The following is a 24790-nucleotide window of genomic DNA, read 5'->3' as shown; positions in this document are numbered from 1 at the left end:
CCACTTGGTAATGCTAGTACCCAAAATGTACCAGCACTGGTTTCCACAACTCATTTTTGATATTTGTCTTTTCTTCTTCTCTGCACTTTTTCTACCAAAATCCTTTATCCATTTACTTTCCTCTTCTCATCTTCCTGACCCTTCCTTATCCATAGAAACTGTGTGCTTTGCCTGATGTATAGAATTACAACTATTCCCAGTTCTCAATGAGTCTGCAAGCCCCTTCAAAAATCCTTGCAGTACTCCCCAAGGGCAGATTTTTTTTTTTAAAAGAAAGAACATGCTGGATAGAAGTTTACAAATTAAACAAACAGTCTTTTCTAAAATTTTATTTTACTTCAGTCTATAAGTACTGCTATTTGTTTGAACTGCTCACATAAATCCATTCCATCCAAAAAGGAAATGAAAGTGCTTCTAGCAGTGTAAGCACAGTAGGCAAGGCCTATCCAAAGGTCTTCCACTAGAGTCCACAAAAAATCCAAATGTAGTTAAACCACAAACTGGATGTTCTTATTATCTGTGCCATAAGAGATTTTCAAAATCAGTTTGGTTTTTTTTTTTTTTTTTAATTTTATTCATCCATCCATGGCGGTGTTGGGTCTTCGCCTCTGTGCGAGGGCCCTCTCCAGCCGCGGCAAGCGGGGGCCACTCTTCACCGTGGTGCGCGGGCCCCCCACCATCGCAGGCCTCTCACTATCGCGGCCTCTCCCGCCGCGGAGCACAGGCTCCAGACGCGCAGGCCCAGCAACTGCGGCTCACGGGCCCAGTTGCTCCGCGGCATGTGGGATCCTCCCAGACCAGGGCCCGAACCCGTGTCCTCCGCATTGGCAGGCAGACTCTCAACCACTGCGCCACCAGGGAAGCCCTCAGTTTGGTTTTTAAAACCCATCAAATGTCAATCATGGCAGGGAAGACCACTGAGCTGATTTCTGATAACTAAGTTATCACTGAACATAATTTATCCTAAATGATTACTGGCATCTGGAAGACCTTGGGGTAGGGGCTCTTCACAAGTAACACAAGCACCAGTTGCACAGGGACAACCAGGCATCCCCAGAGCAGCCGCACACTCCAGACTTCCACCACTGCTTCTTCCTCACCGTGGTACTCGGGCTTGAAAGCTGAGAGGACAATGCTCAAACTCTTTGAAGGTTTTTACAAAGAACACTAGGGAAGGAGGTATTGTGAGGTCCTAATTTTTTTTTAATTTATTTATTTTATTTATTTTATTTTTGGCTGCATTGGGTCTCTGTTGCTGCACGCGGGCTTTCTCTAGTTCTGGTGAGCGGGGGCTACTCTTTGTTGCAGTGCGCGGGTTTCTCATTGCGGTGGCTTCTCTTGTTGCAGAGCACGTGCCTCTAGGCACGCAGGCTTCAGTAGTTGTGACTCACGGGTTCTAGAGCGCAGGCTCAGTAGCTGTGGCACACGGGCTTAGTTGCTCTGTGGCATGTAGGATCTTCCCGAACCAGGGCTTGAACCTGTGTCCCCTGCATTGGCAGGCGGATTCTCAACCACTGCGCCACCAGGGAAGCCCCAAGGTACTAATTTTTGAGATATAATCTAAATACTAAAAATGATGATGAGATCTTGAGTCCTTAGCCTATTTATATTGCCTTGGATTCATTAAAGTTATTTTGCATGTCCAGCCTACTTTCTATCTCACAGCATACTATGGAGGATTAAGGGAGATAAAGTATGTGACAGCCTAGTCCGTGTCTGCATACCCAGTATGTAATATTCCCATCCTCTTCCCCATCCCAAAATAAAGAGGTTAGTTCTTCAACTTTCAAAGTACTTTGTAAAGAAGAAATTAGTTTTTCTATCCACATCCTTGTCAGCATAATTCTGAATTTCTCCCAAGAGTAACTTTTCTTTTGTAAAATAAACTTTATACTATTTGAAATATACATGAAGCTTCATTTTTGTTCGGGGTTCTTTACTTCCCATTCTGAAGTTACTTCTGAGGAACTGAAACCCCAGAAGGTAATCACAACAAAAACATATTAAGTGGTTTTTTTTTTTTTGAAAATGATGATTCAAAGGCAGACTTGTAGACTTGTATCTCTTCAGAAGATAGAAGGCAAATGCAGCCTCTGAAGGGAATTGTTCTAATTATTGCCTAAAAAAGTAGTTATACAACTACATTCAAGGACATAAGACAAAGCACTACTTTAAAACTAGAATGACTGAACAGTTAGGTGAAAAACATAGCTGAGATAGGGAAGGGAAATGGACTTAAGAATAATTTTAATTGAGACAATAATCCATCAGTCCTAGATGCTTCTGTTAACTGAATATCTTGAATCACATTGTCTCCTTTTTTACCTTCCACAATGTCTTCACTGAAATCTCAAAGCAGCATTCTCACAGAACTAAATAATAGTTATCATTTTGTTAGGATTCAAAATTTCAATCCAGTAGCCATCAGGATCTTGAATAAATGCCAGGCCTTTCATTTTACCTGTAAAACAAAATGATTTTCATTACTGAAAAGACTTAAAAAAAAAAACCTTAAAAATTTAAAATACATTTTTTATTAATTCAAATTTTAATTTGCATTTTAGTTAATTACATTGTTTTGTTTATAGTTTTAACTTCAAAAAATTCTATTGTCGGTGTTGCCCAGATGCACAATTTTCAGAATGACATATTTTATCTTCTCCACATAGCTGTAAACCAACTCTCCTGAAATAAACTGTGGGACTGGCTGCATCTTGTAAGTATCAGGTATTTATTTCACCTGCACAGTATCACTTCATGCTACTAGTTGAGTAGTCAAAGAAATTGTCTTATTTTAAAGGGGATAAAGGAAATAGATAGGTGCTCAAGGGAGGAGGTAGCATGGCTTATCTACACAGCCAAAGGACCCAGATGCTTAGGTCATACACTATTCTATGTAACCCAAGCTCTGCCAATCAGATTCTTTCTCCCAGGAATTCAAAACTGGGATTGAGAGGTTAGTAGGTCTAGTAGTAGAGTTCTTTGCTTAAATGGAAAAATGTGACCTCGGAAATTTATTTTGGTACCAAGATGCTGAAGTAGTTTGACTCCTATCTCTGGTTCCTTTCTTCAAGATCAACCCCAGAGGAACACAGATTAAAAAAATAGGAAAAAAAAAAAAAAAAAAAGTACAATGCCCCTGACATGATAGTTGGGGAGAGGAATGGTGGGGGTGGGGTAGTGACTGTTTTAACCTCCTTTGTGTGGAAGGGGGTACTTTTGGCTGGAGCACAAGGCAGTCCATCATGGCTGTGGGAGAATAAACAGGAGCTTTGTTAGTTTGGCTCTTGCTTCTCCCAGTGCCTTGGGCATTAGCACCTACTCCCACAGGGTGGGGGGTTGAAACTACTGGTTCGAATGTCCTCACGAGTAGATAAGGGCAGAAAGACAGGTGGGTACCAACTGATCTCCCAGAGATTTCACTTTCCCCAAAACCAGGATGAGGGAAAGACAATCCCAGAAGTGTCTCCTACTAATACTACTACTCCATCAGGGACAAAGGGGGGAAAAGGATCTGACTACAGAATGTGAAGTATTTGTTTAACTCTTATTTTCTCTCTCTGCTCAGCACATCTCCCTGAGATCATGTGGATTTTTAAGGACTGAGGTCTGGCCTTCCCCCATTCACACTGCCTGATGTTTGGAATAGCTAATGGTTTCAGTTTCAAAAAAAAACAAACAAAAAACCTCTGAGACCAAAATAATGAGAATTTGAGGAATATAACTATAAAAGAAACAATGGATTATACATTCAAACAGAAGAACAAATATTAGATCAGTGGGGACCAAGAACTGTTAAAACATGTAAAAGCAATGAGGAATATTCAATACGACCAATATGAAACAAGAACAAGAAAATATTAAGGGAGCCCAGCAAAAATTCAGTATCAAAATGATAATAGCTGAAATTAATAACATAATAGATGAGAATACAGAAGATAAATATAAGAACAGATACATCTGAGGAAAAATTAGCTAACTGGTATGCCAGTTTGAAGAAATCTCCCAGAAGGAAGGCAAGGACAAAGAAATAACAAATATAAAAAGCCTTTAGAACAAAACAGAAGAAACTATATGAAGGAACACAAATCAGATTTTTCAGCAGCAACAGTGGATGGGAAAAATAAGACAATATAGTTGTACTTTCAAGACTGAAGGAAAATAAACCTAAGATTTTATAGTCAACAAAACTGTCATTCATATGTATAAAGGCATGGTTCTGGGACATACAGAGCTTCAAGAGTTTTGCCTCACAAACCCTTTAAAAACAGTTTTGGTTGAGGTACTTAATAAAGGGACAGAAAAATCTGAAAGATGCTGCAAGAGATCTATGGAGAAAAAATATATACCTTGATATATTTATTATCTTAAAAAAAAAAGCCAAAGTCAAAGAAAAAGGAAAAATAAATCAATAATATCCCAGCCTGAGTAATAGTAACATAATGGAGGTAGAGGGGAGCAAGTTCTTTCCTTACTAGGGAGGAGGATATTTGGATATCAAATCTCCTAATTGAAAAAAAAAGGATTGAAATGAAACAGTGAAATATTTCAAATGAAAATTAAATAATAAATTATGGTGGCAAAAACAGATCTAAATAAAATAATTATAATACATGTAAATCCAACAAAATCCAGATATATACTATGTCAAGCGATATACCTAAACTGAAGGACACACTAAGGTTGAAAAAGGATGAAAAAAAAATCAGGAAATTATTAACTGAAGAGACTTGGTGTAGTTACATTAACAGCAGATGAAACAGACTTTAAGGAACTTACTTTTTTGGGTGGTTAGATATACCCGAGAGAGTGAAAGCTGGTGGTCACTGAGAGAATGGTAGGGTCAAGGGGTGGAGAGAGAGCCTAGGTCCTTGATAGCTCTCTAGATAGTGTGACTAGTCCCATGTGAAGCCACCCTAGGTGCTGCCTTTCAGTTCCCTGAGATAACTAGGTATTCTTCCAATCATTTCCCTTCTTTCCTTAAGTTGGTTGGAGTAGAATTCCAAGTTACTTGCAACCAAAAGGATTTTACTACAACAGTACCCTCTGTGGGTGCTTAGTAAATGTTATATAACTAAACAGAGGCCTGAAGAAAACAAGTAGCAGACTCACCATCATCAGGTTTCTTCACAAATTTGACTCCCAGTTCTTCAAATCTTTTACAAGCACCGTGAACATCAGGAACAGCAATTCCAATGTGACCTTAGGTAACCACCCCCAAAACAAGGCAGAGAGAAAGAAGGAAAAATTACAACAGGGTACCCATGTGCCACAAGTGGCTTCCAAAACTAGTTTATTTCAAAACATAAGGCATCTGAAAACAGACTGAATCAAGTTGGTTCAAAAGCTATAATATATTAAAGAACAAGAATCTAACTGGCTGGGTATAATAAATTAATTAGTTGCTCTGAATTATAAATTATTTAACATAGCCCAATACTGGCTCATAAATAGTTTGATCTGTTAAGAATAACCTACAACACAAAAGAGTAACCATTTACTCATGCTTAATAGGCTTATTATTGATACTGACTACATAGCAACCAATTTAAATTGGTAATACTGTTGTTTTGATTGAGAGATTTTAGATCAAGGCAGAAGTGTATGCTGGCAGAAATCAGGATTATTATTAACCATCATTTTTGGTTTTTTGTTTCTTAAATTAAAACATCTACTGGAAATATAATACTGAGACTGAAAAGTAAAATCATTGTGAGAGAGTAAATGTAAAAAGTTTAGACTGAGATGATGAAATTAAACAACTCCTAAATAAAATTATTTGTGGAAAATAAAAATAACCATACTCCTAACAAATTGATTATACTTAATGTTTTAGATTGCTTACAATCATAAATAGGTACACAATGGAAAAATCACACAAATCCATGTTTATTACACACAAATAGGCAAACATACCAAATCCCCGAGGGTCTGAATTGCCACTGTGGTAACTCTGGGTCTCATCATCTTCAGTGCCCCAATTGCTACAAAAGGAGGGAAAACATAATTACAAGTGACCTGGAGAACAGATATTCTGAAAAGAAAGCTGCAACAATCTTTGAAATCTTTCCATGTATATATGCTACTTAATATACTTGGTCTAATCTCTGTTACTGTAAATATTAAGTTTTCAACTACAGAAAGAGCAAATGGGCAAAGAATGACTAAGGAGACAATAAAACCAGGCATCTGGATAAGAACAATAATTATAATAATAGCAACTATCATTTCTTGTGCTAAGTACTTTATATTTCCTTAAGTCCTCAGAACAGCTCCAAGGGCTAGATCTGAGTATCTCCATTTTATAAATGAGACTGCCACTTAGGGAGGTGATATAACTTGTTTAGGGTCGCAGAGCTATTGTCAGAGCCAAGACTCATGTCTAGGTCTTTCTGATTCCAGGGCTGTTTTGAATCAGGGGACACATTAAATCACACACCCTGAAACAAATGCTCTTTTGGTATTTTTTAGCAGGTGCACAGAAACAACATAAAGAATAAAAAAGAAAGAAGGGGAATGCCAGTTTCAACAAAAATGCTGAAATTATGAAGACCTTACTTATAGTACCTAAACATTCATTAGCTACCGTTTGACAAATATCTTGCCATTTCAGTCTTACATTCTCTATCTAAAAGGCAAATGATCTCACTTGCCCTACCTATGCCACAAGAACAATACAGAGACCATAAGATCCATATAAAATACTCAAACATATTGTTACAAGTTGAAAGTGATTAGGTAGACCTGCTTTGAATTAAGCTGATAAGACAGGAAAAAAAGTTTAAAAAAAAAAGCTTCAAAAAAATGGTAGAGTATATAAAAAAAAATAAAAACTCATACTCACTGTGTCAGTTCAAGTGTAGCTTTTCTGGAGAATGCCCATGCTACTCTTTCATCTTTATCTTTTGGGATGTCATTTTTATCCTCATAAGCCAAGAAATAGAGTGAAAATTTCATAGTGGGAAAATCTAATTTTTGGAGTAGTCTGAAATTAAACAACAAGTCTGAATCAATTAACAATAGGAAAAGCTGATTCATACTAAAATCAACATAACAATATTCAAGTTCTACTAAGAATAAGAGCTGTACATGATGAGGCTATTTTAATAGAAAAAGCAAGGAAAATCAATAAAAAAAGTCATTTAAAAAAATTTATTCATCTGTATATATCAGTGAAATAAATTTTTTTTAAAAACGGAAACTTTTGTAATTCATCAATTCTTCAAATATAATGAAATTTAGTTGGATTTATGGTACTTGCTTATAAATGGCAAAAGGTATATTCAAAAGAAAATTTTATTTATTTTTAGTGAAAAATAGAACACATCACACCTTATTGTTCTTTCAGCTATACAGCATTGAGTTAAAGAAAAATAAATTTATTGAGTTCTTACTATGCCAAAACTCCTAGGAAACTGAGGCTAGGTGTTAAGAGAGAAGGACAGATTAATATCACAAAAGACATGAATGGCAACAATAAAGTGGTTACAGTATCAAATACTGCAGAAAGGTCAGACAGGATTAAGTCTGAGAAGAGGTGAACAGATATGGAAAGGTCCTGTGAGGGCAGTTTCAGCAGCATGCGACAGCAGAAGCTGGAGAATGGGAGGTGAGCAAGTGAAAGAGTAAGTGGTGGTCTACCTGTACAGATGGTCATGATGACGGGAAGGACAGCAAGAGAGCGGAGGGCAAGAATTATCCTAGAATAGAGAAGACTTAAGCTTTTTTGCAGGTTGAGGGGAAAGAGCAGTGGAAAAGGGAGACTGATCATGAGAGTGCGTGATGAATTACTCGTCCTGAGGTTCTGAGGAAGATTCATTGAAGTCGTGGCCTCTAAACTCAGTTTAAAGAGTGTAAGATTATTTTGCAAGGAGTAGGGTAGAATGAGGATACACACAATACAATTTTCTTTAGATTGTGGAGGATTAAATGCTCAAACATGACCTCATTCAAAATCAACAAGAGGGAATCGTTGCAGCGTAGCAAATGGAAAGTTTCTAGAGTTCTGTTCCAAATCTTTTACTTATTACTGTCATATAATATGCCTTGGCCCACTAAGAGCTAGGCACTGACTCATCACAAATAAGATTTACTCTAACATGTTTATAATGACGTATCAAACACGTCAAATACTCCAATTCTGAAAACTATCTCTGCACCTACCAAAGCAGACGGACCAATCGGATGGGAACTGGAACACTTGAACCTGTTTTAACTTGCTTTTCTCAGCTCAGCAGTTGTACCCTAGTTGGGGGCTCTTTAAAAACAAGGTCAACATTGGAGTCGATCAAACCTGGATTCAAATTCCAGCTCTGCCATATGCCCACTGTGGAATCTGGGGTCATTAAGTTAATGTCTTTAAGCTTTGGTTTCTTCCTTCCATGTAAAACAGGGATATAAGCTATCTCATAAACCTACTGTGAAGACAACGAAATGAGATATAAAGTGCCTGGCAAATAGCACGAGTTCAGTAAATCTGGTTTCATTCTGCCCTTTAAATATGTCATAAATACATGCAAAACTACTTTTTCTGGAAAGAATTATAGGAAACTGTTAACAGCAGTTATCTTTGAAGAGAAGGACTGGGGGAGGGAAGCTGTCACTTTTCACTTTGTATTTCTCAGAATTGGTCAGATTTTCTAACATAGACATATACTGTAGTACTTGAAGTTTTCTCTCAATGTCAACAGAGGTTATCTAGGCAGTAAATTAAAGATCGTTTTATTCTTTATGTATCTATATTACCAAAAACAAATAAAAACCCTAATGTTATTTAGGGAAACAAATCAGGAAAAATAAATATGTCTTAAAGATTATAAGATCAGTGAATATTACCTATTCAGCAAAAGAGAACACATCCTATAAAAATGGAATATATGGGCCAGTTTACCTAAAACTTAGAAAATGAATGAGTTTACCTAAAACTCATTCATTTTCTAAGTATTGTGTCTTAATAGCTATATCTTTTCTGAAGTAAACAAGAAGCTAAAAGTGGCCATAACATCAAAACAGTCTGGACACATTAAGGATTTAACTGGCAGCTCTTAGAAAGAAGGGAGTCAAAGAAAATGCAAGTATTGGTGTCATGTTGCCCAGTGAGCCTGGCTGGGATAGAGGAGAGGAACCTGACAGAAGCCCTGGTCAGTCAAGCCTAGTCCCAGACTCCCGGCCAAAAGGACTTTTGTGACCTTTGAAGCAAACTTGAATCCATTTTTACAATGGATCTGAAAACATTCCCTATATTTGCAAAGCTATGTATTTAAACAGTATAGGCACCAATAAACAGTTTACTTACGTCATTCCAAGAATTCTAGTATAAAAATCCAACGACTTCTTAGGATCCTTAATTCGCAGCATGGTCTGCTGCAAGAGAAAATCCTAAAGGGAAACAGTATATATTAAACACCTTTAACTTTTACTACTTGCTACCAACACTAATTTTGCTTCCTGTAACAAAATACCAACAGTCCACCATTGTAACACACTGTTTAAGAAGAAAGAAATTTTGTCCCCCTCAGTCCATCATGGCTTTATTATTATTAAATACCTGTGTTCAGTCCATAAAGGCTATGCTCAAATCCAGGTACCTTAGTCACAGAGTTCTTTTGTTTGTTTGTTTGTTTGTTTGTTTTTTCTTTTCTGTGCCAAGTGCTGTAAAACAAGTTCAACAACCCTGTTTATCCTATCCCTATCCTTATCCTATCCTATCCCTATCCCTATCCTACAATCTTTCTAAGAAGCAATTTGGATCTGAAGAGTCTTAAAGAGTTCATACTCATCGATCAAAATGTTGCCCTTCTAAAAATCTATCTAAGGAAATAATTAGAAACTTGGACAAAGATTTATGTATAAAGACATTCACCACAACATTTACGCAGTAACTACGGTCCAGACACTGTTCTAAATGATTTACAGAAATTAACTTATATAATCTTCACAACTACTCTATGAGATAAGTATCATACCATCCCCATTTTACTGAGAAAGTAAGTGGCAGAGAAAAAACTTCAGTCCAAACAGTTTGGTTCCAAAGTCCTTGCTTTCAACCACCTTGCTAAACTACCTCTAACAATGAAGAAATAGATAAATTATGACACAGGCATAACAGAATGTATGAAGACATTTAAAATGCTGCTTTAGAAGCACTTGGACATGCCCATGGTATATGACATACATGTTATATGTCAATTTTATCTCAATAAAGCTGGAAAAAATAGTTTAAAAAATGGAAAGATACACCATTTTTCTGACTGAGAAGACTTAACATGATAGATTACTTCTAAGAAAACACAAAAATAATATAAACTCTAAAACCATTTTTAACTTTTAAAAAGGAGTCTATACATGGCAAAAAGATTAGAAGTATATTCAATGTTAGTGGAGTTATTCATAAAAAATAGAGGTGTGTAAATCCTTTGTTGCCAAAGTATTATTTGGACGATATAAAAAACCAAGCAGGGCTTGCTTTTTATAAAATGATCAAGTTATTCTATGCTCAGATAACAGTTTTCTTTTTATCACCAAAATATTCTGCTAACTCTCTGTAACAGAATACCTCTGCTACTTTTGATACACACTTGAATGATCTTGGAAAAAAGTTCCTTTCTTTAAAAGTTTCTAAAAATCACTGTTTATTGCTATGGTTCTAAAATATTGTTTGAAATAAATATATTTTATATATGCATTTTAAAAAGACTTAAGTTGATGTCTTGTCTCATGAGACAGTTCTTAACTTTGTCTTTCCCTTATTATGCTCTAAATTCAGAATAATAAAAGATGTCTTTTATGCTCAAACTATCTTTGGGTTTTCTGGGATGATTACAAGGTAACAAAGATGTGCTCCTTTGCCTTATAAAAAGGAAGAATGATAGAAATAATCAGTCTTTTGTGGGGGTCAGGGTGGGCAATCTCCAAATCTAATTAATTTAAAACTACTGTGAGAAAATTTTAAAGGTACAATCAGGGATACTTCTAGTACATGTACTACGTAACTACAATGTAATCCTGACAAAACTATAAACAGTGGAGCAGGGAGTGAACCAAAGGGTCAAAGTCAAGGTCCCTTTGAGCACCTCTTAAATGGATTTTCTGGTATAAGATGTGAACTCAGGTAAAGCTTCATTTTTTACCTATGGATGGCCAATTGCTCCAGCACCATTTGTTGAAAAATCTGTCCTTTCTCCACTGAATTGCTTTTGCATCTTTGTGAAAAATCTGTTGGGTTTATTAGTGTGAGTCTATTTCTGGGTTCTCTACTCTTTTCCACTGATCTATGTCTATCTCTCTGTCAATACCATGGAGTAATGATTACTGCAGCTATATAGTGAGTCTTAAAATCAGGTAGACTGATTCCTTCCACCCTATTCTTTTCAAGATTTAGTTATTCTTCTCTCTTTGCCTTCCACATAAATTTTCGAATAACCTTGACTATATCTTAAAAAAAAGGTTTGATAGGGACTGTGTTAAACATGTATACCAGTTTGTGGAGAATTAACATCTTTGCTATGCTGAGTCTTCCAATCATGAACACAGTATGTCTCTCCATTATTTAGATTTTGATTCCCTTTATCAATGCTGTATAATTTTCAGCATACAAATTCTGTACATGTTTGATAGATTTATACCTAGATATTTAATTTTGTTGAGCAATTGTAAATGGTATTGTATTTTTAATCTTAGTGCTCATGTGTTCTTTGCTAATATATAGAAATCCAATTGATTTTTGTATGTTTATCTTGTATTCTGCAACCTTGCTGAACTCACTAGTTCGAGGTTTTTTAGACTCCTTAAGATTCCTATGTAGACAATCATGTCATCTGCAAATAGAGACAGTTTTATTTCTTTCTTCCAATCTGCCTGACTGTTATTTCCTTTTTTGCTTTACTGTACCAGCTGGAACTTCCAGCACTACATCAAATAAGAGTGGTGAGAGCAAACTTGCCTTGTTCCCCAAAATTAAGGAGAAAGCATCACCATTTAGTATAATGTTAACTCTTAAGTTTTTCATAGATGCTCTTTATCAAGTTGAGGAAGTTCCCTCCCATTCCTATTTTTTCTGAAAAAACAAAAGTGTTTAAATCATGGTGTTGAATTTTGTCATGTGATATTTCTTCTTTAGCCTCCTAATATGGTGAGTTACTGTGATTTTTTAAAATATTGAACCAGCCTTGCTTCCCTGGAGTAAACCCCACTTGATCATGGTATATGATTCTTTTTATATACCACTGAATTCTATTTGCTAATATTTTGTTAAGGATTTTTACATCCATACTTATGAAAGATATTGGTCTGTAATATCGCTTTTTTTTTTGTACTGTCTTCACCTGGTTTTGATATCAGGGTAGTATGACAGCTTTATAAAATGAATAAAAGTGTTCCTTCCTCTTCAATTTTCTTGAAGGGATTGTGTAGAATTGATGTTAATTCTTCCTTAATGTTTGGAAGAATGCTCTAGTGAAATCATCTGGAACTGGAGATACTTTTTAAAAAAGATTATTATGAATTCAATTTCCTTATGTTATAGAGCTATTCAAATTATTTATTTCATATGGGTAAGTTATGGTAGTTGGTGTTTTTCAAGGAATTGGTGGTCCATTTCATGTAAATTGTCAAATTTATGTATGTAGAATTGTTTTCAGTATTCCCTTATCACCCTTCTCTTGTCTGCAGTCTGTAGTGGTATCCCCTATTTCATTCCTGATATTGGTAATTCGTGTCTTCTCTCTTTTCTTGTCAGTCTTGATACAAGTTTGTTAATTCTGTTGGTTTTTTTCAAAGAACCAGCTGTTTCACTGATTTTTTTCTAATTTGTTTTAAATTTCATTGATTTCTGCTCTTTATTATTTCCTTCCTACTGCTTGCTTTGGGTTATTCTGCTCTTCTTTTTCTAGGTTCTTGAGGAGGAAACAAATTCTTGATTTAAGACATTTCCTATTTTCTAATATATGCATTTAATATTATAAATTTCCCTCTTAGCACTGTCTTAGCTGAGATGCTTTTTACATTTTCATCCAGTTCAATGTAATTTTTAAAATTTCCCTTGAGACTTCCTCTTGATCCATGGATTATTTAGAAATGTGTTATTTAGTTTCCAAGTTTTTAGAGATTTTCCTGTTACGTTTCTGCTACTGATGTCTAGTTTGATTCTATTGTGGTTGAACATGCTCTATATAATTTCAATTATTTCAAGTTTGTTGAAGTTAGTTTTAGGGCCCATGATATGGTCTACCTTGGTATATCTTCTGTGGGCATTTGAAAAAAAACTGTACAGGCATACCTCAGTAATATCATGGGTTTGCCACCACTGCAACAAAGCAAAGATCACAATAAAGAGTCACACAGGGACTTCACTTGTGGTCCAGTGGTTAAGACTCCGTGTTCCCAATGCAGGGGGTTCAATCCCTGGTCAGGGAACTAGATTCTGCATGCTGCAACTAAGAGCCCGCATGACGCAACTCAAGGAGCCCACATGCTGCAACGAAGATCCTATGTGCCGCAATTAAGACCCGGCGCAGCCAAATAAATAAATATTAAAAAAAAAAAAAGTCACACAAATTTTTTGGTTTCCCAGTGCATGTATGTTTACTCTCTACCGTAGTCTATTAAGTGTGCAATATTACTATGTCTAAAAAAATGTACATACCTCAATTAAAAATACTTTATTGCTAAAAAATGCTAACCATCATGTGAGCCTTCAGTGAGTTGTAAAGGTTACTGATCACAGATCACCATAACAAATATAATAGTGGAAGTTTGAAATATTGCAAGAATTACTAAAATGTGACAGAGAGAATCAAGCAAATGCTGTTGGAAAAATAGCACCAGCAGACTTGTTTCATGCAGGGTTGCAACAAACCTTCAATTTGTAAAAAAACCTAATATCTACAAAGTGCAATAAAAACAAGGTATGCCTGTATTCAGCTGTTACCGGCTGGAATGTTCTATAAATCTTGATTAGATCTTGTTTATTGACGGTGTTGCTGAGTTTGTCTATATCCTTGCTAATTTTCTTTCTAGTTCAGTCAATTGTTGAGAGAGGAGCATAGTCTCCAACTAAAACTGTGGATTTGTCTATTTTTCCTTCCATATATCAGTCTTTGGTTCACATATTTTTGCAGTTCTATTGTTTGATGCACACACATTTAGGATTGCTATGTCTTCTTAGTCAATGGACCCTTTTATCATTATATAATGTACTTCTCTATGATAACTGTCTTTGCTCTAGAGTCTACTGCATTTGAAACAATATAGCCACTCCTGCTTTCTTTTGATTAATGTTTATATATGTTTTTCCATCCTTTTAGTTGCCTCTGTCATCACATTTGAAGTGAGTTTCGTGTAGACAGCATATAGGTGGGGCATGTTTTTACTTTTCTTTCAGTTTTATTAAGATATAATTGACATACAGTATTATATAAGGTTAAGGTATACAGCACGACTTCAACTTACATATGTTGAGAAATGATTATCACAAATTTAGTTAACACCCATCACCTCACATATAGATAACTTGGGGCATGCTTTTAAATCCACTCCACCAATATCTGTCTTAATTGGTATATTTACATCTAATGTAATTATTGAAATATTAGGGCTTAAATTGGCCATTTTATTTTTGTTTTGTTTTCTGTTTGTCCTTTCTTTTTATCTTTGCCTTCTTGTGGGTCACTGGAATTTTTTTTTATAATTCCATTTTGATTTATCTATAGTGTTTTTGCATACACTCTTTGCATAGCTTTTTTTTCTGTGTGTGTGTGTGTGTGTGTGTGTATACCACCATGTTATTCCTAGGGTCTCAAGGTCCCTAGCCAGTCTGCCATTCTCTCTGCTTTTCAGAGTCCTCCTGTTTTTGTTTTATCTAAGCACAGCTCATTTTATTGCATTTCACTTTGTTGCAGTTCACAGGTATTGTTTTTTTTGTTTTTTGTTTTTTTTTTTACAAAGTGAAGGTTTGTGGCAATCCTGTGTCCAGCAAGTCTGTCAGTGCCATTTTTCCAAGAGCATTTGCTCACTTTATGTCTCTGTGTCACATTTTGGTAATTCTCACAATATTTCAGACTTTTTCATTGTATTTGTTATGGTGATATGTGATCAGTGATCTTTGATGACAGTATTGTAATCGTTTGGGGGTGCCATGAACCATGCCCACATAAGATGACAAACTTAATTGATAAATGTGTGTGTTCTGACTGCTCCACTGATAGACCATTGCCCCATCTCTCTCCCTCTCCTCGGACCTCTCTATTCCCTGAGACACAATATTGAAATTAGGTCAATTAATAACCCTACAATGGCCTCTAAGTGTTCAAGTGAAAGGAAGAGTTGCATGTCTCTCACTTTAAATCAAATGCTAGAAATGATTAAGCTTAGTGAGTAAGGTGTGTCAAATGCTGAGACAGGCTGAAAGCTAGGCCTCTTGCACCAGTTAACCAAATTGTGAAAGCAGAGGAAAAGTTCTTGAAGGAAATGAAAAATGCTCTTCCAGTGAACACACAAATGATAAGAAAGCAAAACAGCCTTATTGCTGATATGGAGAAAGTTTTAGTGGTCTGGATAGAAGAGCAAACCAGCCACAACATTCCCTCAAGCCAAAGCCTGATCCAGAGCAAGGCCCTAACTCTCTTCAATTCTAGAAGGCTGTGAGAAGTGAGGAAGCTGCAGAAGAAAATTTTGAAGTTAGCAGTGGTTGGTTCATGAGGTTTAAGGAAAGAAGCCAGCTCCATAACATAAAAATACAAGGTGAAGCTGCAAGTGCTGATGTAGAAGCTGCAGCAAGTTATCCAAATAGCTAAGATAATGAATAAAGGTGGCAACACTAAACAACAGATTTTCAATGTGGATGAAATAGCCTTATATTAGAAGAAGATATCACCTAGGACTTTCATAGAGAGAAGTCAATGCCTTCAAAGCTTCAAAAGACAGGCTGATTCTCTCGTTAGGAGCTAATACGCTGATAACTTGAAGTTGAAGCCAATGCTCATTACCATTCTGAAAATCATAGGGTTTTTAAGAATTATGCTGGGGACTTCCCTGGTGGCGCAGTGGTTAAGAATCCGCCTGCCAATGCAGGGGATACGGGTTTGATCCCTGGTCCGGGAAGATCCCACATGTCGCGGAGCAACTAAGCCCATGCGCCACAACTACTGAGCCTGCGCTCTAGAGACTGCGAGCCACAACTGCTGAGCCTGCATGCCACAACTACTGAAGCCCACACGCCTAGAGCCCGTGCTCTGCAACAAGAGAAGCCACCGCAATGAGAAGCCTGCGCGCCGCAACGAAGAGTAGCCCCGCTCACCGCAACTAGAGAAAGCCTGCGCACAGCAACGAAGACCCACCACAGCCAAAAATAAATAAATTAATAAATAAATAAATTTATTAAAAAAAAAAAAGCTACAACAGTGGCAAAAAAGTTGCTTGACTTTGTGTTCTACCTTTCAAATTCTCTTTCTAGTGATGAAGACACTCATTTCTCTAGAACTGTTACTAAGGAGCTTTACATATTAAATCTTACTCAGAATCAAAATCAAAATCTCCATTGCCTCTATCACCTTCCATCTTCAGAAAAGGGAAGTTTCAATCTTGAAGCCCATACCTCTAACCTCAGCTCTGGTTTTACATCTCCATCCAGTCTACTCAACATTTCCACCTAAGTCAAAATATCAAATTAATCACAGCCCAAATAAATACTCCCTCTTACATCACCAACAGGAAATGCCTCTAGAATGCCTCTAGAATCTGACTTGGGTGTCAGCCCAAGTCAGACCCCTGAAGTCTTCTCAGATTCCTTCCTCGCCACTCCCTCTGTAATCCAATCCAAGTGTCCCATCAACCTGACTGCTCAAGTCCCTCTGGAATCTTTCTCCTTGCGTTTCCAAAGATCACTACTACCTTGCTCATGTCCTCACTACTTCCTGCCTAGACAACTGTCAAAGCCTGCCTGGTCTCTCTGCTTCTTGCAGGCTAACCTAAATGCAATCCAGAGTGATCTTCCTATAATGGTACCAGACTGATCTTTCTATAACAAAAACCCAACTGTGTCATTTCTGGGTTAAAAATCAATCCTTCAGGCACTTCTCTGGTGGCTCAGTGGTTAAGAGTACGCCTGCCAATGCAGGGGACACAGGTTCGAGCCCTGGTTCGGGAAGATCCCACATGCCACGGAGCGGCCGGGCCCGTGCACCACAACTACTGATCCTGCGCTCTGGAGCCCGGGAGCCACGATGGGAGAGGCCGCCGCAGTGAGAGGCCTGTGTGCCACGGCGAAGAGTGGCCCCTGCTCGCCACAGCTGGAGAGGGCCCGCGCACAGCAACGAAGACCCAACGCAGCCAAAAATAAATAAATAAATAAAATCTATTTTTTAAAAAAAAGATGTTAAAAAAAAAAATCAATCCTTCAGTGGTACCTCACAACTTTTAGAAGAAAGTCCCCAAAGCAAACACATACAGTTGCTACATACTTCTCTAACTTCATCTTTTATTACCACTCCACTAAACTGGTCATCTTAAATGGTTTTGATTTCATACCTTTATCAGTTAAAAAAAAAGAGCATGCCCCACCATAAATGTATATATATTTTAACTGTATACACATAGAAATATACTAATAAAACATATATTTAAAAAAAACATATTTACCAAACAGAAATCTTCACAGGATGAGAAAAACAAATGAACCAAGTGGGAATGTTCATATTTTCTTTGAGCATCTCAATGACTGTTTTATGTACCTTCCCCTTAACTCCTATTGCCTACAACTTCAGTCTCATTGTATACCTGTAGGTCCCTGCATCAGCTCTCTGATGTCACTGTGCTTTTATATATACTACAGTTCTCTCTGCCGAGAACAGTCATTCATCCATCTGGCCATTGTCCTTCCTTCCTTGCCATTCTTTCTTCCCTCAACCCCTGCCCGCAACTCTACCTAGCTACTTCCTTTGATTTGGTAAAACCCAGCTTAAGTGTCACCAACACTGAAAGTTTTCCCTTACCTCATCATTTACCACTCAGATGGGAAGGGACTCCAAATAATTTTATCAAAGGACACTGATGGAGACAGTAAAAAGAATGTATTTCAGGAGATCACTACTTGGGAAAAGAAGCACTTGGCCTTTGAAGAAAGTTAGCTAAGTAACCCACCCAAGAGGTGGTGCAGCTGTACATTCTTTGGTCTGCCTTTATGACAAAGATGCAAATAATCAACAAACAAGTTGCCTTTCTATCACTGCTGTTCTCTTCTTTCCAAACCAGGCCCTCATCACTTTTCTCACCTTCTGGAAGAGCCTTTTAGGTATTCTCATCACCTCCAGCCTTGGATCCCTCCAATCTATTCTATAGAATGATTTGAATCCCTCAGTGATTCCCCACTAACTATATAAAATTTGATTTTCTTAGAAGTAACATTCTAAGCTCTCTCCATGATCTGGCTCCAACCTACCATTCTAGTCTTCTCCACCACTGCTCCACCACTTAGATAACTTGAACTTGAACCAAAAACAAGGTAACTCATTTCTCCAGAACATGCTCCACATTGCATCTTTCTGCCTTCTCACCACATTTTTGCTCAGATGTTTTCTCCACCTAGAATGCCCTCCCATGTAACCATCTCCCATGTAATGTCGGGACCCCATCCATCTTTCAAGGCCTAGACTCACCCCCACCTTCTGCTTGACGCATTCCCTGATATCCACAGTTGAAATACAACCTTGAATTGTATCGCTTTTCATAGTTCAGAGATCATAGATACATTTTATCCTTATAGCAGCTTTGTTTACACCCCGCTAAGATCACTATAGCCAATGACAGAATTGGGGATTCAAACGTAGGTCTTCAGCCTCCAAATACCCTGTGTATACATCATACCACAGATGCCACCTTTGAAAATCTCTACTTTCTGCGCTCCCACAGTGCTTTATAATTTCAAAAGCACATAATCCCAGTTCCATCTTATGTTAGAGTTGGTGTATGTTTGGTGAAGGGAGGAACTTCATCTTGTTCATCTGAATGTCCCCCAAGGTACCTACCATGCTCTTTACATATAGCAGATGATCAGTGATCAGACTGAATTAATTCAGTTAGGTTTTCTATTTTCCTTCATGTCAAGTTCCAAAATTACTGCTGTAGTCAGTACTCTAGAAGCACAATAGGGAGTGTGGGCTCCTCGCTAGGCAAATTACTCAACACCTCTATGCCATTGTCTACTTATATATAAAATGGAGATAATTATGCCTTCCTCACAGGGTTGTTGTGAGGATTAAATTAAGTAATGTACTTAAAATAACAAACCGGGGCCTGGCACACTCAATATATACCAGCTGCTATTACATACTCCATTTTATGTCCCCCATATGGTGCTTCTAGGGTGCAAAACGACTAATCTCAAAAAATGATTACTGGGACTTCCCTGGCGGTCCAGTGGTTAAGACTCCGTGCTCTCAATGCAGGGGCGCAGGTTTGATCCCTGGTCAGGGAACTAAGATCATGCATGCCACATGGCGTGGCCAAAAAAAAAAAAAACCTTCAAATCAAGAGAAATTGACATAAATTAAGAGTGTGTAGGACTTCCCTGGTGGCACAGTGGTTAAGAATCCGCCTGCCAATACAGGGAACACGGGTTCAAGCCCTGGTCCGGAAGATCCCACATGCCGCAGAGCAACTAAGCCCGTGAGTCACAACTACTGAGCCTCTGCTCTAGAGCTGGCGAGCCACAACTACTGAGCTTGCGAGCCACAACTACTGAAGCTCACACGCCTACAGCCCGTGCTCCGCAACAAGAGAAGCCACTGCAATGAGAAGCCCGTGCACCGCAACAAAGAGTAGCCCCCACTCTCGGCAACAAGAGAAAGCCCGCGTGCAACAACGCAGCCAAAAAAAAAAAAGGTGTAAATTAAGAATGCAAAGAATTGTACTCAATCAATTTTATCAAGCTCTCCTTGAAATCTTTTTTTTTTAATAGTCCAGTACATAAAATGCCCAGTTACCTGGGAAGTTAATTTACACTGAATAACTCAATCTATATTATGTGAAATAACGAGGTATTAACATTTAAGAGTATAAAAAATAAGATTAAGTGTGAGAGGAAATGTATATATTTACTTCTTCCCTCTTAATTTTGCAGTGACTAACATTTTTCCTAAGCTAAGTACTACCAGGTGCTAGTCAAAGGATTTAGCAATTAGAAGTGTCTGACTCTTCACCCTGAAGGCAAAGAGCAAGAGGGACTAAAGTCACCGACCGGTCTTAGAGGTCTGTACAAAGCACATACTCAAACTTCAAGGAATTTAGAGCTTCCCCAGTCAAATGAATACATACTAAGGCGTTTTCTGACAGCAATGAGTACACTGGAACACTGGAGTAAACCCCCGGAGCGGCTGCCCTGTCTGATCTTGACAACGCCCGGAGGCACCACACCTGAGTGAGTTACAGTGACTCTCAGTACAGACATGTTAAGCAAGCTGAGGGATGAGAGCCTTCATATGCAACTGGTCATTCCTCTTACTGGGTCTCAGCTGCAGTGAGAGGGTCAGTGAAGGAATTTCCAAGATTCCCTTCGGATCTAAGCTCCATGATTCTGCCATCTCTCCTGGGGCCACCGAGCACAGGGAGGGCATAAGTGTGGCCGTGAGCAACCGGAAAGGCCAACCCAAAGAGAAATTCTGGGCGCGGCTAAAGTCAGGAGCTATCAGATTGGTTTGGAGGAGTTAAACGCGGAGCCAGGACAGTTATAGAAAAATGATCCCGGCTGGGAGGAGCTGGCCCGTAGAGCTTCGAACGTAGACTGGAGTTCAGAAACTTCTTTTCTTACCCGCCACCTCCATTGACCTGGGGAACACGCACACCCACAGACAAGGGCTCTGACCCTGGGTTAGCCATGGTTTCCTGTTACCGTCCCAAATCAAGCAAGTTAAAGCAAGCAGGATCGCAGTCTTTCAAACAACTTGAAGAAACGGACCCTCTCCAGATCCCCCACTGGACACCACTGGCCCTCTTCCCAGCCCACTCCGATCCGCCCAAGGCGGGCGGAGCTGCAGTGGTGGTAGGATGGGGTTCGAAATCATCCAGCCCAAGCGAGGCCTGGCTGAGCCCGAGGGACTGCTCCCTCCTGGGGTCCCAGTCGCGCCACGCAGGGCGGGCCCCGACTCTGGAGAATTAGGTTCTGCGCCCACCTTGGTGCTGGGGTCCGGGTCGGAGCAGCAGCCGAGGGCGGCCTCGTCGGTAAGGCCGCCGGACGCGGGCTGCGGTTCTGCCATGGCCGCACTGCTGTATCGCGGACGAAGGTCCCCAGGAACGCAGCAACCACCCTCACTCTGCCGGCCACGAAGCTCCCTTTACCGGCGCCGGCGAGACGGCACCACGGGGTGGGCGGCCGCTGAATTCCAGCCAATTGCTGCGCGGAGAGCAAGTTGGCTGTCTGCTGATTGGGTCCCAGTGAGTCAGCTCCTCCGGCCACAGCGCTCTACACCCAAGACTACAATTCCCAAGGTGCCTTGCGTATGATGGAGGGCACCTTGAGGTTAAAAAAAAAAAAATCCAAACCTGCCCGCTTGAAAGCGCGTTTCTCTCTGTTGCTTGATGACCTAATCTTGTTTCTGTTTAGCTGTTAAAGTTCAGTAACCACCCATACCTCAGGGCTGCAACATGGTAGGAAATACGAATCTGATGGAAAGAGATTTGGGAGTTATAATTTTTCAATTATAAGGATCCAAAACTATTTTCTCACTTTAAGCAGCACAGGATAATTAAAACAACTCTGACTTAGCCAGAAACCTAGGTTCAAGCTTTGGTTCCACTGTTTATTAGCTCTAGAAGCTTGGAGTAATTAATGAACCTTCTCTGAGCTTCCTTGCAGGATTTTGGTGAGGATCAAACGAGATTTAAGTTATGGTTTCACTGCTTACCTAAATGTCCCTAACTTACAGTGAGTTTTACGTTAATTTTGCTAAGGCACATATTTTAGTTGTGTTCATTGGAAAACTTAGTCATCACTGTGTTCTTTGATGACGGGCACATAGTAGATTCTCAATAAATACTTCCTGTTGTTGAAAGACTAAATGATCATGATCACTGTAAACATAATTTAGGAAAGGACTTTATATTAATAAATGAATGAGGAATGAGATTTGACAGTGTTTTTAAGTGAATAGGATGGTCTATATAAATTAGCAGAAAGATGGATGGATGTCAGGAATTTGGGTTTCAGGGAGTTGGGCAAAATGGGAATTTGTTGACTCACCCAATCAAACTGAAGCAGGGCAGGGAGGCATCTGGCACCAGGCATCTAGCACCAGGCACCTGGCCACCACCAAGATGTCTCCATCTCTCATCTCAGCTTCTTTCTTCATTTCAGCTTCATTTTGTCAGACATAACTGCTCCACTAGTCTAGAAACCTGGAGCTCTCAGCCTCTCACCAGAGAGAGAGTGAACCTCTTCCCTGAATCTCAATTTTGATAAAATCCAGGGAGGAGCCTCTGTTGGCCTAGACTAGGACCTGTGCTTACTCCTGTGGTCAGGGCACAGTGATTGACAGCCTGGATTAGAACAACCTGCTTGGAATCGGGGGGCAAAGCAGTTCCCCAAAAGAAGAGGGATACTGTTCTTATAAGAAGAGAGTTCCTGTGCAAACTGAAGCATAGAGTTTCAACAGAAATTTTGTGCATACCTGGTGCTAACTTATTGAGGGATATCTTGTCAAAACTCAATGTACTACAGCTACAGAACTTGGACATGGAGATAGACCTTAAAGCTGCTAAACCAAGGAATTGAGGCAATACACTAACCCTCAACACACTGTGCATTACCACTGAATTTTTGCATAGGAAACCCAGACAAAAGAAATTTGTCTGAAACATTTTATTGAAAAGACGTCCCAAGCTGTGTTTTTCCTCTAACCCCTCTGGTGAACTTCCCAGAATATATGAGATAAACCATGTAAATGGATAGGAAGACTCAATATCATAAAATACTGATTCATTTACAAATTAATACATTAATGTAATGCAATTCCAATAAAAATCCTGATGGGTTTTTCGATGAACTGAATAAGCTGATTGTAGATTCTGATTTTAGAGCCCCAAATAGACAAGACACATTTGAAGAATAAATAAGTGGAGTTCCCTGGTGGTCTAGTGGTTAGAATTTGGCACTTTCACTGCTGTGGCCCCGGTTCAATCCCTGGTTGGGGAGCTGAGATCCCGCAAACTGCACAGCAAGGCCAAAAAAAAAAAAAAGAAAAAAAGTAGGGGAACCTACCCATCCAAGACAGTAAGACAATGTGGCAGTGGCACTGGTATAGATCAATAAATGGGAACTGTGGCAAGCAGCTCTAAAATAGCCCCAATGATCCCCACCTCCTGGTATTTATGCTCTTGTGTTATCCTCGCCCCTTGAATATGGACTTAGTGACTCACTTCTAAGGAATAGAATATGGCAGAAGTGATGGGATGTCACTTCTGAGTTAGATAATGTAAAGACTGTGATTCTTGTCTTGGGATCTCTCTCTTACTTTCTTTTTCTCCAATCTCTCACTCAGAGGGTAAGCAAGCTGCCACGTTGTGAGCAACATATGGAGAGACTCATGTAGCAAGGAACTGATGTCCCCTGTCAACAGCCAGTGAGGATCTGAGGCTTGCCAACAGCCACATGAGTGAGTTTGGAAGTGGGTCCTCTCCTAGGAGAACTTTGAGATGACTGCTGCCCCAGCTGACCCCTTAACAAGTTGATCTTGTGAGAACCTTGAGCCAGAACTACCCGGCTAGACCACTCCCAGATTCCTAACCCACAGAAACTATGAGATAATAAATGTTTGTTGTTTTTAGCTGCTAAGTTTTGGGGTAATTTATTGTGCAGCAATACACAACTATCACACACATGTACACACATGAAAACTTGATTTAGATCAGAGCTAGTACTGCAGATCATTGGAGAAAGGATGACTTTTTCAATGAATGGTGCTAGGACGCCATCATTTATCTATACGGAAAAAAAAAAGCAGATTTCTCCATTTCATACCATAAAGAAAAACAGAAGTCCAAGTGTGTATTAAAGATATAAAAGTGAAAAGGCAAAGCTTAAACATGTAAAGAATAAGATATCAGAGAATATCTTTATGAATTCATGGTAGGAATTTCTTAGTGAGACGTAAAAGCACAAAATATAAAAGAAAAAATATCTTAATTAAAACACACCATAAAAAAGTAAAAAGACAAACCACAAAGTGGGAGAAGGTATGGGCAACACACATAGCCAACAGAGGATCAGTATCCATAATATGTAAAAACCCTTACAAATCAATGAGGAAAAGGTAACTCAGGAGAAAAAATGGCAAAAGAGAAAAATAGGCAGTTTACAAAAGAGGAAACACAAGTAACTAATAGGCACATGAAAAAATGCTCTAACTTACTGGAAAACAGGGAAATGCAATTTAACATAAAAATGAGGTTCCTTTCATACCCTTCAGACTGACAACAATTTTTTAATTCATAGTGTATCAGTATCAAGTGTTGGTATGAATGAGGAGCAGTGTTTGCTGGTGGAAACCTAAATTATTATAAACACTTTGGAAAATAATTTGACAGTATTTAAGTAAAGTTAAAGACAGTACATCCTACTAAGTACATATCCAGAGGACTATTATGCCTACACTCTAAGTATAAGAGACAAAGTTTGAATAGAAAAAAAAAAATTGATAAAACCTAAATGTCCAACTGTGAGAAAATAAATTGTGTTATTTTCACAGTGGAATAATATACATAAGTGAAAATGAATGAATCTGAGGAACATATTCCAACATTGATA

The 24790-nt window shown here is 38.6% G+C and overlaps 1 protein-coding gene across 1 annotated transcript; it reads right to left on the bottom strand.

The window, feature by feature from the left end:
* Positions 1 to 313: 313 nt before the first annotated feature.
* On the bottom strand, positions 314 to 21358 carry GLO1 (glyoxalase I). The gene is made up of 6 exons (XM_036869700.1): positions 21162 to 21358; positions 9296 to 9378; positions 6845 to 6985; positions 5917 to 5984; positions 5113 to 5202; positions 314 to 2461 (listed from the first exon to the last, which is right to left on the bottom strand). Exons 1-6 carry the CDS (start codon positions 21243 to 21245, stop codon positions 2373 to 2375), a joined length of 555 nt encoding a protein of 184 aa, XP_036725595.1. The 5' UTR covers positions 21246 to 21358; the 3' UTR covers positions 314 to 2372.
* Positions 21359 to 24790: the final 3432 nt, after the last annotated feature.

This window comes from Balaenoptera musculus, chromosome 11 (genome assembly GCF_009873245.2).
Source record: "Balaenoptera musculus isolate JJ_BM4_2016_0621 chromosome 11, mBalMus1.pri.v3, whole genome shotgun sequence".
Taxonomy (NCBI): Eukaryota; Metazoa; Chordata; class Mammalia; order Artiodactyla; family Balaenopteridae; genus Balaenoptera; species Balaenoptera musculus.
This window is presented reverse-complemented; position numbering and strand designations above follow the sequence as displayed.

Excerpts from the sequence above, each read along its gene's own strand:
- GLO1 (XM_036869700.1), bottom strand. The coding sequence starts at position 21,245 with ATGGCAGAACCGCAGCCCGCGTCCGGCGGCCTTACCGACGAGGCCGCC. Across the intron at positions 9,379-21,161 it reads ACCCGGACCCCAGCACCAAG|GATTTTCTCTTGCAGCAGAC; the intron begins GTGGGCGCAGAA and ends GTTTCCCTTTAG. Across the intron at positions 5,985-6,844 it reads GCTACACTTGAACTGACACA|CAATTGGGGCACTGAAGATG; the intron begins GTGAGTATGAGT and ends CTCCTTTTGTAG.